Source organism: Setaria italica, chromosome IV, assembly GCF_000263155.2.
Source record: "Setaria italica strain Yugu1 chromosome IV, Setaria_italica_v2.0, whole genome shotgun sequence".
Classification (NCBI taxonomy): Eukaryota; Viridiplantae; Streptophyta; class Magnoliopsida; order Poales; family Poaceae; genus Setaria; species Setaria italica.
This window is the reverse complement of record NC_028453.1, coordinates 11,916,523-11,932,227: the sequence shown is the minus strand read 5'-3', so window position 1 is coordinate 11,932,227 and position 15,705 is coordinate 11,916,523. Positions and strand designations below refer to the sequence as shown.

The following is a 15,705-nucleotide window of genomic DNA, read 5'->3' as shown; positions in this document are numbered from 1 at the left end:
CTCAGTTCAGCGGCTTCAAATGGATCACATAGCATCAAGGCAGAAACCCCGCCGACAGCCAGGAGGTTCTGGGACAGGTCGCGCACTAACTTTATAACTTCGACCAAAACAAAAGATGTTTTATTTTTTCATTGAGACAATGCCTCGCTTTGTTGGTTCGTCTATGGTTTCGTGGAGGTTTTGTTTGGAAAGTCGAGACTGAGGTCGAAATCTCAATAAATCCTAGAATTAGTAGAATTAGTAGTCTTCCAAACAGGCTTTTACAAGAAAATGGTTCACGGTGAGACTGTCAAATAAAATGAGGATATTACAATTGTAATTTACAAGCTCATGCAACCAAGGCTATTTTGAACCGTACTCAGCAGTCGGCGGTATGAGTTCTTTAGTACTCCCTCTGTTCCAAATTTCCAAATTGTAGATCGTTTTGGCTTTTTTAGCTACATAATTTTTACTATGCATCTAGATATAGTGTTTGTCTAGATGCATAATAATATCTATGAACCTAGAAAAGCCAAAATCACCTACATGGAACGGAGGGAGTACAATTCATACGCATGAGACGAACACATTGCAAAAGGTACCGGCTTTCCTTCCCCTCGAAGAGTCAGCGGATTTCGTTCAGGTCTCTCTGACAAAATAAGTACTTCACCAGTCACCACAAAGTCGAGACTACCGTTGGTGCACGGTTCAGTGTCAGAAAAGGGATCGGCTGTTTCTTCATCATGTACAAAATGGCACCTCGAGTGCGTTGGAGCAGCGTCAGTCATCAATAATCTTGCCGCCAGCCCATGTTGTAAAGCTGTCCTGTGAAAAATCCTGCGGGCAGAGCACAAGTTCAGCAAAAACAGGGGGAGAAATGGGCAACTGAACTGATATTAGTCAAAGGCATCCAAACCATACAATTTGGCTCAGTCGAAACTCAGTTGTGTTGTCAAGCTCAAGATTCACAGTATCTGAGGGCTCCAACCGCTGACACTCTTCCAAATCTTTCTTGAAGTCCTCTGTGGGCAGTTGGGCATAAACAGCCAAGCGAGGCTTTATCGCTCTGGGTTCATCTCCGCCACCACAGGAGGTCTGAGACTGACTCAGGAGGAACTCATCGCACAGAGCGAGTCCTTCTGCCAGCTGCTGAGAGTCTAACAGTTCAAACTGGGACTCACCTTCCCACAACTTGGGATCTTGTGATTGGGGGTTATCTCCACCCTCTGGTTTCTCAGAGGGTGGGAGGACAACAGTCTCTTCAGCAGCATTCTCTTGAATGTTTATTTCACAGTTTTCATTAACCTGCACATTAGGAAGAAAATTTGTGCTACCTTAACTGAATTCTGTTTCCAATGATCAAAAACAAGTTTGTAGTGTATGCTCTCTCTGCTGGTTCGGCTTACCTAACACATACAAATGTGTGCTATGAACTGAAGAAATAAATAAAGACAACATGAATATTCAAGTTACCTGATAAGGATTATGGTCTGGATTCTGAGCAATTTCTTGGATTGTACCAACAAGTTCTTCAGAGGGCAATGTAGTGAAATCAGGAATGTCTGCTTCAGCAGCCATTGATTCTAAACCATCCGCTGTGGTTAGCTCTTGAGCATTCTTCTCCCCAGGTTTAAATTGCTGCTGAAAAAATAATTTAGAGACAACATATTCACCCTCTTTCTCATCCTCCCCAGTGCCTAGGTGGTACTGGTGCATCACCCAATTGGTTTTCTCAGCCTTCCCACCCTTTGTAGTGCTCGTATAAAGCACCATTATTTTCTTACAGCCGAGGTGCTTTCCTTCAACTAATACTGGCTTTGTCTTGCCTGTCTTGTGCCAACGAACATCTGCAAGATCATCGGTGTTTATCTTTCGACGCTTCCTAGTGCCAGTGTTATAGGCTCTAAATGTTCTGTGGAAGAAGTGTGATACACTTCCATTTTGCTTAACACCTGAAATGGATGGTCAATCTAAGATGATTGGAAACAAGTGGAGTATCAAAGCCAAAACTGTTCCAACTAGAAAGTGAATATGTTTGAAAAAAGGCCAGTGACAATGCAAGCAGTTGTACATGTTCTAGATTGTCGCTTAGTGACATGGTGGAAAGCTAAAATGGAAGTAAAATAAATAAGCCTATTGCCCCACCAGGAGTTTTCCTAGACTAAATGCAGGTTGTAGACAATCATTAACAAAAAATAGCCTGAAGGATAAAGACATCAAATAACAAAGATAAGCATTCGACAGTAGCTGTACTTTGCAGAATTTTACAAGTGATCTTATCTGAAAATAAAAAACGTCATTTTCTTACTCATCTTAAGAAGCCCAATCCTGAAAATTCCCATAATCCTTCAGAAATAAGATTACAGTCTAATAAATACCTGGAAGTTTCTGTGGATGAGTGTAGCAGATGCCATCTTCTCCCTCAACCGTTGGAATAAATTCATCAATGAATGGATGAGGTTTTATACCAGATTTTCCATGTTTTGCCAACAAGTGCCAAAGCAATTCCTGGTCAGACGGATCAAATTTTACACCTTTAGGCAAACCGGGCCACTGGTGAACAACCTGCAGTGAGAACACAACAATCAGATGATCACACTTAAATAGCACCTTACAGCCATTTTTTATTTAAGATTTGTACTCCCTCCGTCCCAAATTATTATTCGTTTTAGCTTTTCTAGGTATATAGCTTTTGATATGCACCTAGATATGTATTATGTCTAGATACACAGCAAAAGTTATGTATCTAGAAAAGTCAAAATGAATAGTAATTTGGGACGTAGGGAGTAGTTGTGAAGTACCCAAAACTAAAGCCCTATACTATATGCATTATACAAAAGTCAAAGCATTTCAGAAATAATAGGTTCATAAAACATTTCAGCTGGTCATGATCTGCACCAAAAGAACGACAGCTGAATTGAAAAATATAAATTATAGCAATTGATTATGTATTCCAGCATTATAAACAAGTTGATTCAACTCCTTAAAATATGCAAAATGATGATTTCTTTGTCAGTTGCTAATATATCAATTTTTTATAGCTACTTGTTTAGAAAAAGCAACTGCACATGGCTACGGAGAAATGCAAAACGCATCTGTACTAGAAATAATAGCTAGTTCAATTCAACTTCAGCATAATAGCAATGCAAAACTCTTACATCGCTGTTATCAATGACATGGCTGCACTTCGGGCACTCTTTACTTGGGTTACTCATCCATTTCTGTTTACTGGGATCTGAAGGCCCAGAAGCATTTTTTATTTTGGTGGCAAATCTTTGGCCATCAATTATCCAAGTTGTCCTGCAGAAAATAAATTGAAAGAAAAATGAATAAAGAAGGGTTGCTCTATCGCAAATAACATCACCAGAATTACTGTAATGTGTTTATCAATTATCATTTGCCAATAAAAAAAGACCAAATTCCAGGTCACGTAGAAGCAGATAATTTCATTAAATGTATCTAAGCAATGAAGAAAGGTAGAATTTCTTTTAGGCCCCGTTTGGATCATTGGAATTGAATTCCATCCTAATAATCATAATTTAGACACAAATTAATTAAGCTAATATAATTGTATGTGGAATATAGTTGTATATTATAGTTGGTGATATGGGAGAGATACTTATATGCTGCACTTCTACTATAGAGAAGCGAGTCCAAGAGCGTGCTATAAGAATTGAATTCCATTCTAATAACCATAATCTATAGAATCAATTTCCATCTCCCACCCCATGAATTTAAGATAGGCTTATATCTAAACTTTGGAAAGTTGTGGAATGCCACATTCCAACATAAATTAGCCTACTCCATTAAATAGATTCCAATTCCTTCAAAATGAAGGAACCCAAACGGGACCTTACTAAATTTTGGCAAGCAGACAACGATTCGATTTCTATGATAAAAATTAACTTGTGCTTCCTCATTTTTTTTTCATAATATTGATGGAACATTGACTTTCAAAAATTCAAGATCAGACTCACCTCCATCGACCACCATTGCATAAAGATAAGTTTAAAAGGTGGTTATGTAGCTAAATCATAATTCCAAAACCTCCATCTAAAATGATATTGTTGACCAATGAAGCAAGTCATATTTAGCAAACAAGAACAGTTGTTCATGTCCAGCTTACATGACACACCGATCACAACAATACAGAAAGTAAACAGGATGTTTTTATCCAACAGATTACCCGGGCCAAAAAACAATAGAAAATGAACAATGAGTATACTCTATCTCAAAAAGGAGATGCACCCAGTTGCCCATAACCAAGCTATCAATGGGTAAGTAACTAAGTTTGAACTAAAGTCCAGATAATCAAGCTAGTAGCCATATCTCCCCTTGAAACAAAGTAGCCATATCAATGAGTAAGAACTAAGATAGCCATGATCTCCCCTTTGGAGTTACACCTGCACTCCTACAAACAGAAGTGTTTTTTTTCCCCTGAAAGACAACAAACAGAAGTGGACATACTATAAATGAGAATAGAACAGGCAGTGCATATGTACTGCAGTATACCTACTTATCACTAAAACCAAAATACAGAAAATGTCATCCTTTCTATAGAACTTCCCCTAACTGCAAAACAACTCGCCGCTGCATAATCCACAAAACATTCAGCCTTTCATCTGAACTCGAGGGCAGAACACAATTTATCCGCTAAATCGAGCCCCAACACCACAAATGCATGACATGACCGGCCTCCCTAACATCGCCCCAGATGAAAAGACATCTCCTTTCGATCAAAACCAACGAAAATCCAAGGCACACAATCCTGAACAAAATCATTTGGTTTCAACTATGCGCAGCAACTGCGCCCAATCCGAATCGTGCCTTCCCCAAAATCGCCACAGGATTAAATCTTAATGCGAAAGATTAGCGATTAGCAATAACTAATGTGAATCCCCCAAACATAAATGCCAAAAGGACGCATCCCCTAAGGCGCCCCCTTTTCCGACATGGGCGGACAACATTCCTCGTACGGGGAAACGCGGCGGTACGCGGACGGATGGTCGAATCGGGGAGGGGGGCGCACCCGGTCATGGCGGCAGCCGCGCGTCCGGCGACGGCGCCTGGGTCCTAGGGTTCCGGCGAGCCGGGGGAAGCGGCGGCGGCGGCGGCGAGAACCGGGTGGTGAGCAGTCAGAATATGTGGGAAAAATTCTTTCTTTGTTTTTTTGAACCGGGGTTGACCAGACGACACCGACCGGACGAGTCAAGTGCACGCGCTCGCCGAGTCACAGGTGGACATCAGATGGATTTTATGCCGTAGGATGGCAGATGGACGTTCAAGGTTATGCTTAGGTCATGAAGTGGGCCTAGGTGAATTGTCTCGCGATGATTGACTGTCTCTGTGGGTTGTTGACTAGGTTAGGTCGGAGAGGGAGGGAGTGTGGCGGGTTTCGTAAACGGTGGGCGCGAGGGTGTTGGGCTCGGAGGTTTCGGCCTCGGGCTCGGAGTGCTCTGGTCTTTTCATCAGGGAGTGAAGTGGGCTTTTCCACTTTTAGTCAGAGGAAGGTGCATCTCCTGATGAAAACACCATAAATATTAGAGATGATAAAAATTCATCCAAAAGCATATTTAGAAGTTCTTAGAAATTAAATTTGGCGTAACCATACCTAGGACTATGATATAAATTAATGCAAAAGTTTAAGTGAAATCATGTACTGGTCTAGTTCATACAAAAAGGTAAATTCTGGTGTATCTGTGCAGTATAATTCTTAAGAAAATAATGTCATTTAGTATGCGTTGGACACTTGTCATTTCGTGTAAATTAAACTAGAACAAGTTTTGACCTCAGAATTTTTGAGAAACTATACTATAATATGAATTATAGATACGCCAAGTTTTGTTTTTTTTAAAAAACTGTATATTTTTTGACGAATTTTTACCATTTTCAATATTGTGTTGCTTTTCACTAGACATGTACATGGAATGTGCAGATTTGTGTCTGTACCTTTTTTACCAGGACTAGAAATCGTGCATACAGTTAGTCTTAGTATAACTTAAGTATTTGTTAAGGATTATATTTGGTGGCAAACATTAAATGAATATCTGATTTAGATATGCATTGGAATGTCCATATGGCTCGGATATTACTCTCCGTTCCAAATTGTAGGTCGTTTTTGCTTTTCTAGGTGCATAATTTTTATTATGCACGTAGATATATTGTGTGTCTAAATGCATAATAATATCTATGAACCTAGAAAAGTCAAAACGACATACAATTTAGAATGGAGGGAGCAGTTTGTAGCACATATGCACCTGCCAACTGAGGAATGAGGAATATTTGGCTTTACATGGAAATATATTGATTCTTTACTTACTACTCCCTCCATTCCAAATTATAAGTCATTCCAAGAATCTTGGAGAGTCAAAGCATCTCAAGTTTGACCAAAATTATAGAGAAAATTATAAAGATTTATGACATCAAATAGGTATACTATGAAAATATAATTGATGAAGAATCTAACGATACTTAGTTGACATCATAAATGTTATTATATTATCATATAAATTTGGTCAAAGTTGAGATACTTTGACTCTCCAAAATTCTTGGAATGACTTATAATTTGGGATGGAGGGAGTATATGTGTTCATCTTTGTGGAGCCCACAAATCTCATAGAATAATTTTACATTATTTGAGGAGATGCAGCCATGTACACAGATCAAGGTTAAATCTTAGAAAATTCAATGGTCCGTATTATTCTACATAGGAGAATTTAGCTGGCAAATATTTCATTATCCCATTTATAATCCACATACGCCTCTGATGTCTGATGGTCTACATATACTAGACACCTATAGGCTGATAGGCATCTCTTCTCACAAACTCACAGTGATCGTGTCAGCCGTACGCCCGTACCAACGGTAGAAAGAAAGCACCGAGCGAGAAAGGCTGGACGTGCAGCAAGCCAAAATGAAGGCCGCTGGCTGCCGTTCGGATGGAAATGCGCCGGCGACGATCCTGACAGCCGTCCTACTCGGGTGCCTAGCAATCTCCGCACAATGTAAGTACCACCAGCTAGTCTATTTTATATGCACGTAAGACGACAGAGAGCGATCTTTCTCTGCCCGGATGGTGTCTTGACGCAAAAATTCTTTCCGTGATAGGTGGTCGCGTGCCTACGGATCTTGCCGGGGAGCGAGGCGAGGTCGCCGCCGCGGCTGGCAGTCCCGGCGGTAACGAGCGGCCGTCGGCGATGGCGCAGCCCGTCTGCTACAAGGCGTGTGGCAGCGGACGATGCGACTATTGCTGCAGGAGCCCGTACACGCCGACGATCTGCTGGCCGACGCAAGGCCAGTGCAGGCAGGAGTGCCATCCGCCCATCCGCCGCCCTGCAACGTACCCCACATAAGCGGCGGCAAACAGTGAGTAACATCGAGAACGAGCGACCGTGAAATGGGGAAGGAAACTCTCTTGCTCCGTCGCGTATATCGCGTATAGCCGTATACGTTCATCGTGTCACAATAAGCGACAGTAAACTGGCACATCCCAATCCATGTAGCATGTTTTAAGAATAGGCTCGTCAGTCGTCACTATTAATATACTTGTTCCTCTGTCCTTAAATACAATACATTCCAATTCCAATTCCAATTCCTCCAAATTACTCCCCCAACTATAACTAAAGTATAGATAACTTGCTAAACTAGTTTGTTTCTTCAGTTTACCCCTAAACTATGCCATTTAGTTCAATTTACCTCTTTGTATTTTTTTCTCCATGCACAAGTGGTGTTTTAAGTTCAAATTTTGGAAGATGATAACAGAAATTATAAGACATGTTAAAAAAATATATCATAAATTTTTTACCATTATTTTGATAGGATCGGATATTTAATAATAAATTTATCCTTAAAATATAAAATTATATAAAAACTAATGATGAAAAATTCATACAATATTTTTTTAATATAGGTTATGATGTCCACTACACCCCGCAAAGTCCCAAATCAAAATTCAACTCGTGCATGGAGAAATAAAAATTACAAATTACATTATAGGGTCAGTTGAACAAAATAGTATAGTTTAGGGGATAAACTGAACTAGTTTAGGATGTTATCTGGACTTTCGCTATACTTGAAGAGCGTAGTTTGGACTTTTTTCTTCAAAATATGTTAAAAGTTATACTCAATCATAAGGCATTCAGGACACAATTCAACAATTGTTCATTTAATTATCCTCAAAGTTGTTAGAACAAGTTTAGTTAACAAGTAAATGAGTTGAAGTGGACTCCTTATTATCTGTAATAGGCTGACCTAACTTTCCACATTGTAACTTAGAGGTACATGTGTTTTTTTTCAGTCTTTCTAATCTGTCTTCAAATCTTTATGATACCTTAATTATATTTCAATATGAAGCAAAACATTTTATAATACGCATCAATACAACTCTGCTTGAGATATATCCCAAACTCTGCCTCCATGTGAAATTTAAATTTGGCTATTAAATGTCAAAAACCCATTACCACATTCTGATTATGAGTCATGTTTGATAACAATGATAGGTGAATTTTGATGGTACTTAAGCACACCAATTGTTGTACCGCAAGCTCATCGATAGAGTATTTGTGCAAGGTTTATCAATCCGTGGATTGACAATAAACTGGCTAGTGCTTTCTATCTAGTCTAACATATTAATCCTAACATGAAGAGATAATAAAACTAATATAAGATGAACCATACGAACATAGGTTGATCACATCCATAGATATAAGTAAGAGATAACACAACAAATGGGTAACCGAGACAAACGCCTTCTAGATGTAGTTCTAGCCAACAAACAAGAATATCATGCATCTCATCCAGAAGAATCTTTAAACTACTACCTTCGGTCTAACTCACAAGTACTGATCCCGATCCTACGGTTTCGCGCGAGAGGATAAGAGTAAGACTATAAGTGAACGTGTCTAGCTATCATGAAGGGTCAACATACTAGATCTAATCACCATAATTATATAAAGCATGCTAGATATATAGTCTAATGCGTAGACTAGGAGCATATTCATGTTAGTATAAAGCATAAAAGGAGGTACTGAGTCAATAGATCAAATGACATGAAGAACTTTGCTCACATAATAGATGTATTAGATCATCATCTCTAAGTACATACCATCGATGATCCACTACTAGCTCATGAACTACACCATGCCTCAATCGCATGGGGATGTGACGACAGATAGGGTTTGGCCTAAGCCATATATTAGACAACTTTGAAGACTTACAGTGGCCCTCAGCTCGATATGGTATTGGTCCCTCTATTTGTTCGAGTTTTGCTGGATGGATGCGAGTTATGGCCGAGGGAGGGGGTATTTATAGCCCAAGGAGATCTTATGCATATAGGAAGTTGAATCGAGGAAGGAAGGTTGTTGTCACTTGTTATTGCCACCTTTTTGGTATTTAAGTGGTGTTTTTGGATTAATTCTTATACTAACCCACCACTTGGCATGTGAAATAAACCCACATTCGCATATGTGTTGTATTTTGAACTATATTGCAAAATGGCAGGAAATACGACATAAACAGGTGACTTTTGTACAAGCTCGATTTGGACCTAGACTTTGGATAACACAAGGAGCCTACATGAGAAAGACGAGTACCAATGGAGACCAAAAGAGGGTGGGCTGATTGGCCCAAGGCCCACAGGCCGATCAGCTTGGACCAATTCGGCCTCCAAATGTGTCCACATTGGACGAACCATCATTCCAGATGACTTAGAGGTGAAGTATGTGGTGATTTGGCAAGTCAATCTTGTGGTTATGCTAAATTAACATCAAGATTGGAAGGTCAGAAGGTCCGTAGAAGCAGTAGATCGCACAAAGCATATCTTCCTCATATGGACTTTGATTGGGGCGAATTTTATGTCTAAACTACATAGCTCGAAAAGACCTACAAGTTTCGTATAGACAGTTTGGGCATTTGAGGTCAGCAACATGATAAAATTGACTAGGCCGATCGGGCTGGCCCTTTTCTAGCTCCAATCGACGTGCCCTTCGCCCTATGGTACCTTTGGACTATAAATATCCTCGTTCTCCATCAGCACATGCATTCATCCAGCAGAACTCAATGAAACCTAGGGCATTCACCAGAGGGAGCTTAGAGCCGCTGCAAGTTTTCAGAGTTGTCTAGGAAATGGCTTAGGCCAAACCCTAGCCTCCATAGCCGCCTTGCGTGAAGCCATGGAAAAGTTTAGGAGTAGTAGTAGGTTGTCGATGATATGTGCTCGGAGGTGATGATCTAATACATATTGTGGGAGCAATGTTCTTGATGTCATCCGATCTGTTAGTGACTCAATGCCTTCTTTTATGCTTTCTATCTATTATGAATATGCTTGTTCCTTAGTCTAATGCAAGGTTAGACTCCATAGCATGCTTTATGTAATCATGGTGATTATATCTAGTATGTTGACCCTTCATGATAGCTAGACACGTTCACTTGTGGTCGTGCCCTTAAACTGCCTACACCGATATGGGGTATCGTGACAGGGTCTGCTTCCGTGTAAGGTGGGGGTTTTCGGGAGGTTGACCGGAGGTAGTAGTTAAAAGATTCCTTTGGATGAGATGCATGATGTGCTTGCTTATTGGCTAGAACTGCAACTAGAAGATGGTAGGCTCTTGTTGCCCTTGGTGGTGTTATCTCATATATATCTGTGGATGTAATCTACCCTTTTTTATGCCATTAATCTTTACAACAGGTTTGCCTTTATGTGCAATCAACGCTTCATGTTAGGATTGATCCGTTAGATTAGATACAAAACTCTAGCCAGTTCGCTGTTGATCCAAGGATTGATAAACCTTGGATCGAATGCTCTAAGGGAAAAGCTACGATGATCCGTGTGCTTGCGGTTCACAAACTAGCGCGCTAACTGCCGCCAACAAAGGCCCCATGCCGATTGGTATGGCCCCTTCTTAGCCTTACTTCAATGCCAACTGAGTCTTAGGGATGAAGTTTCCACACGTTCTGGGTGTAAAAGGAGTCCATGATAATCGGCTTGGATCCAATTTTTCTTGAGTTCAGCGCTAAGTCTTAGATCTTTTCAAGCTACCCATTTAGACACCACCCAAATAGGAGTCCAAATGAGTAAATTATGCCCCCAAACAAGTTTTGCTTCTCTTGTAGAACTCTAAGCTACCCTTCCTGGGCTTTTCATGAGATCAACTTGTCAAATCTTCATGTGCTTTGCCCCTTTAACTTGGTCATGAAGTTCATTGATTTTGGGCATGATGTGGGCCCATGCCGATTGGCATGGATCCCTTTTGTGGCACAAGCTTCCATCTTTCTTTTACAGTTTTCCTACATTGTTCATTGTTCATGCTGGATTGTAGTTCATACAAAAACCTCTTGTTTATGTCGCTTTTCCTACAAATTCACAACATGATCTAGATTATGACACACATGTAAATATAGGTTTATTTTATGTACAAGTGGCGGCTAGTGTGAATACCAATATCAAATCACCACTTAAATAGCATCAAATTGGTGTCTGTAAGTGATGCCAACATTGGCATGTATGTTTCTCACACATTGATGGCAAATGTCTCTGATCCCTTCTATGGGGAAATTATGTGTATACCTCCAAATACAATATGTGCATACCTATCCCGATAGATTCCACATGTCCCATCTTGCTTGTCTCAATTGTCCTCTTATTTTTTTCAAAAGAAAAGAAATATTTATGATTCTCAATATTGCTCTGTTAGATGAAAGTTTTTCTAAAAAATTTCTAAAATTTAAACATCTCAAAACTTTGAAGTCTATATACTTGTACTAAAATCAGGCTTTCCAGAAGGACAAATGGCTAGCAATAATCCACTGCGGAGCGATATGCTCCCTTATGCATATAGTCCACATGAAGCATGATATCGTAGTGGATGATGTAAGTCATATCCCTATTAATTTTTCATTTAGATGAGCTATGGTGGAAGATAAGATGATACAATGGCATAGCCTAGTTGCCGAAATTACTTTATCAGAATGCCAGGAATATTCATTAAGCATTTACATAAGAGAAGATAATTATCTATTAAATCAATATACATGACACTATGTATTAGAATATTATTCGTACTCATTGCCACAAGTGGAAGCTCAAAGTACCCTTAAAAATTGACATCTTTCTTTGGTTCCCGCAAAAAGGAGTTAGTTTCACCAAGGATAGTTTATCAAAAAAAAAAGATGGTATGGAAGTAAGAAATGTTGACATTATTTTTGTAATTCTAAAGAAATGATGCCATAGTTGTCCTATGAATGAATGACATTAAGGCTATTTGGAGGATATTGATTTGCATGCACATCCTGCTGAACAAGTTGCTTGCATCAAAGAAAAAACCGGGATCATGTTTGACATAGGAATATGTCTGCTTGGTGGTAGACTCTTACACAAACATTTTCCTTAACAACATAGATATATGCCCATTAATCATCATCTTATACTTTTGATATTCTTTTCCTATAGTGTCAAAGTTATAAAGTTATGAAACATGTCCTACAATAAAACACCAGTGCCAACAATTGAAAAACACATCTAGTAATGGAAACGCATAATTAAACACAAATGTATATATGCTATTTGTAATACTGATACAGATATAATCCTTGTATAAAATGAGGAACATAAGGATAACACCACAATATAATAGTGACACACATATAAAAAGAGTACACAATGATTCATTACAATAAAATTATTCACCCCCTCCTATAGGAAAATATCACATTAGAACACTTAAACCTCTAGTATAGGATGAACGAATAGGCCACCAAGCATCTTATGGTACTAGACCATATGTTAAACCTAGTCCATGCGTAGATCCATGAACCACTGATTATCAAGAAATTCTCCTTGCTGATCACTAGTCCAAGCCATGTGGCTCCCATCCCCCTCCACTGACGGAGCTACAAAAGAACCATTAGCTTCCATCTGTTGCTGATGACCGGTAGCCAAGGTGGCAGCCTGGCTGCTGCTTGCTTGGCTAGTGATGTGTGGAAGTGGCAACCTAACTTTGGGAAGATTGTTCATAGCAGTAGGCTGGCCACCAGAGCCATAGTGATTTGGGTTGTAGGCACCTCTTGCAAAGGTGAGCCTCTCCTGGCCAGAAGCATTGTTCTGCACCCTAGGCTCAGCTTCGTAGAGGCCGACATCATTAATGCTGTAGCGCTGCTTCTTGGTGGGATTTTGTAGCCTTTGAAAATACTTCTGGGCATGGCTGGAGATCTGCACCGGGGTCTTGCTGGGAACATAGTGCCTGGAGATGATCTTCCAATTGCCACGGCCGTATGCACGCAAACCATAGAGGAATTGCCTACAATGAGATAAGGATCAAGATGAACTAGTGAGATACAAATTCATATCATGTGTCTAAACTTTCAAAATCAATTATACCAAAACTCATGTGCTTGATAAGTGCCTCATCATAATCAATACCCCACACCACATGCTTATTAAGTGTAGTAACAATACACGTAAAATATGTGCCAAGTATTTAGAAAATAGTGGAAAATAGTGAAAAATAAATAGAATGTCAAAACTCATATGGTCGTAAGAGGATTCAAGAATAACAAGAAAATTAATAACCTGTGCTCCTCTTCAGTCCAAAACCTTGCGGCATGTTGCTTCCGAAGAGTGGGCTGCTTCTGCAGTGCCTCTTCCCCCTTCCTCATGGCTCCCATCTCCTCCATAAGAGAACTGCATAGCACTTCTTCCATGTTTCCCATGGCAGGATCCTCCATCGGCATTCCAAAGTTGCCATTCATGAGGTTGCTACTTGTTGCTACATGTTGGTTGCCACTTTGAATTATCTCCACCATGAGTTCAACGTATAAGTTGGTTACCTGATGCTTTTCCTTCAAGGGGAACATTGCTTGGAGCTCATCAACAATGTCAGTGTGCTTCTTGTTCATGTTGTTGGCATGATTATTGTTGGTGTTGTGCCTGGCAATGAGAGATTTCACTGTTTGGATCTCAGATGCCCTCCACTCTCCATTGAACCTAGGATCCATGGGGGCTCGGTACTACACAACAATTGTAGTATGAACTAGGAATGGTGATTGCTGGGATGGGGAGAATGGCAAGCACAAGGCCACGTATTTATAGGCCCTCTAGCGAATCTAAATCTATCCATGCTAGTTCTGATTAATTGCATAACAATTATTGAATATCCAGAAAAACAATGAAATTTTAATGAAAAAGTCTAAGATATATACTCATGCGAATATATATTCATATGCTAATGCGAATTAATTATAATTTCTATACTTTTGGAATAATGTCAAGATATCACGCCTAGTTTATTTAATCATTCAAATAAGGTGTTATAAGGGAGGCGTACATGCACCCATGGATGTAGATATTGACATGAGTGACACGTGTAGAAGACCATCGCCATACTGCTGCCGCTGTTGGTATCAGGCAGACAAGATGGCTGAATACTACTGCCTAGTTTGGCTACTATCAGTTGACTCCACCGTAGTGTTGAAGTTTAAAGATGGCGATGGTCCCATAAGATATATCTATATCTCTAACCAAATGTCTTTGTGAACTGCTACAATATAAATGATCTGAACAATTCAAATCTTGAACACATGCATATCTTTTCTTGTGCTTTTAACACAATTGTTTTATTTGATATACATATATAGAATGAACGTCAGAGTAAGGGGATGTTTGGATACACCTCCTAAAGTTTAGTACCCGTCACATCGGATGTTTGGATACTAATTAGGAGTATTAAACATAAACTATTTACAAAACCCATTGCGCAGATGGAGTCTAATTCGCGAGACGAATCTATTAAACCTAATTAGTCCATGATTTGACAATGTGCTGCTACAGTAAACATGTGCTAATTATGGATTAATTAGGCTCACTAGATTCGTCTCGCGAATTAGTATAGGGGTTCTGCAATTAGTTTTATAATTAGCTCATGTTTAGTCCTTCTAATTAGCATCCGAACATCTGATGTGACACACTTAAAGTTTAGGACCTCGTATCCAAACACCCCCTAAGTCAACATTTTGCAACAAGTAGTTAAATTTTTATGTATACTATATCCCCGCATTGTCAGTTTGGCCTTTCTTCTTTTAATGAGAACTTGCTCCAAGAATGACAATAATTCCATGTTTAGGCCTTGGTGAATTGTGTATGGAGATTAGCTATATTTCATAAACTAACTAATTTGGTTACAAACTTTTTGATGATTGTACCAATAATGACTCATGGCCAACCAACTACAAGAAAAAATTGTGATCTTTGTTTCAATAGTTGTAAGTGGTCGTATTAATTAGTTGACACAATTGAGCACAATTTAATCTTCAATATTCACATATTTAGATGTATAATGCAATATTTTCCTTTGCAACATCAGCTTTCATGTGGAATAGTTATGTCCATCTTGGGATGGAATATGTTGGTTCTAGTTATGTAACCTTTTAGAACCTTCTCATGATATTTATGCTTATTCTCTTGCATCTATGTTGATTTATGCATATGAACTAATAGAAAACATCCAAGTGTTACTATTTTTGGAGCATATTACAAAATTGGGTAAAAAGACAATAAAACAAGGTCATTTTATAGCTTTTGTAAAATGATCCTCACCTACGCCAAACATGGAGGCAAACAGGTTGAAGATGGGCTTGGTGTCGCATGGTGCAGTCCATTGAGTCCAGCATAACTCCAGTTTGACTCAATCCAACCTGAAAGATCAAGTTGTCACTAGAACACACCAGAGCATAGGA

The 15,705-nt window shown here is 39.4% G+C and overlaps 2 protein-coding genes across 2 annotated transcripts; both read right to left on the bottom strand.

Moving 5' to 3' along the window:
* Positions 1-207: 207 nt before the first annotated feature.
* LOC101758511 (SUPPRESSOR OF GAMMA RESPONSE 1) lies at positions 208-5,164 on the bottom strand. The gene is made up of 6 exons (XM_004965140.3): positions 5,009-5,164; positions 3,138-3,279; positions 2,358-2,544; positions 1,453-1,931; positions 901-1,284; positions 208-816 (listed from the first exon to the last, which is right to left on the bottom strand). Exons 1-6 carry the CDS (start codon positions 5,014-5,016, stop codon positions 760-762), a joined length of 1,257 nt encoding a protein of 418 aa, XP_004965197.1. The 5' UTR covers positions 5,017-5,164; the 3' UTR covers positions 208-759.
* Positions 5,165-12,763: 7,599 nt separating this feature from the next.
* On the bottom strand, positions 12,764-13,968 carry LOC101770839 (myb-like protein H). Its single transcript, XM_004966832.1, has 2 exons — positions 13,544-13,968; positions 12,764-13,271 (listed from the first exon to the last, which is right to left on the bottom strand). Exons 1-2 carry the CDS (start codon positions 13,966-13,968, stop codon positions 12,764-12,766), a joined length of 933 nt encoding a protein of 310 aa, XP_004966889.1.
* Between the last annotated feature and the right edge of the window lie 1,737 nt (positions 13,969-15,705).

What these genes read in the sequence shown, in the direction of transcription:
- LOC101758511 (XM_004965140.3), bottom strand. An exon ending in ATGTCATTGATAACAGCGAT is followed by an intron (nt 2,545 to 3,137) that starts GTAAGAGTTTTG and finishes TTCTCACTGCAG; the next exon opens with GTTGTTCACCAGTGGCCCGG. An exon ending in TCATCCACAGAAACTTCCAG is followed by an intron (nt 1,932 to 2,357) that starts GTATTTATTAGA and finishes CATCCATTTCAG; the next exon opens with GTGTTAAGCAAAATGGAAGT.
- LOC101770839 (XM_004966832.1), bottom strand. Translation starts at nt 13,968, where the DNA reads ATGGATCCTAGGTTCAATGGAGAGTGGAGGGCATCTGAGATCCAAACA. An exon ending in TGGACTGAAGAGGAGCACAG is followed by an intron (nt 13,272 to 13,543) that starts GTTATTAATTTT and finishes ATCTCATTGTAG; the next exon opens with GCAATTCCTCTATGGTTTGC.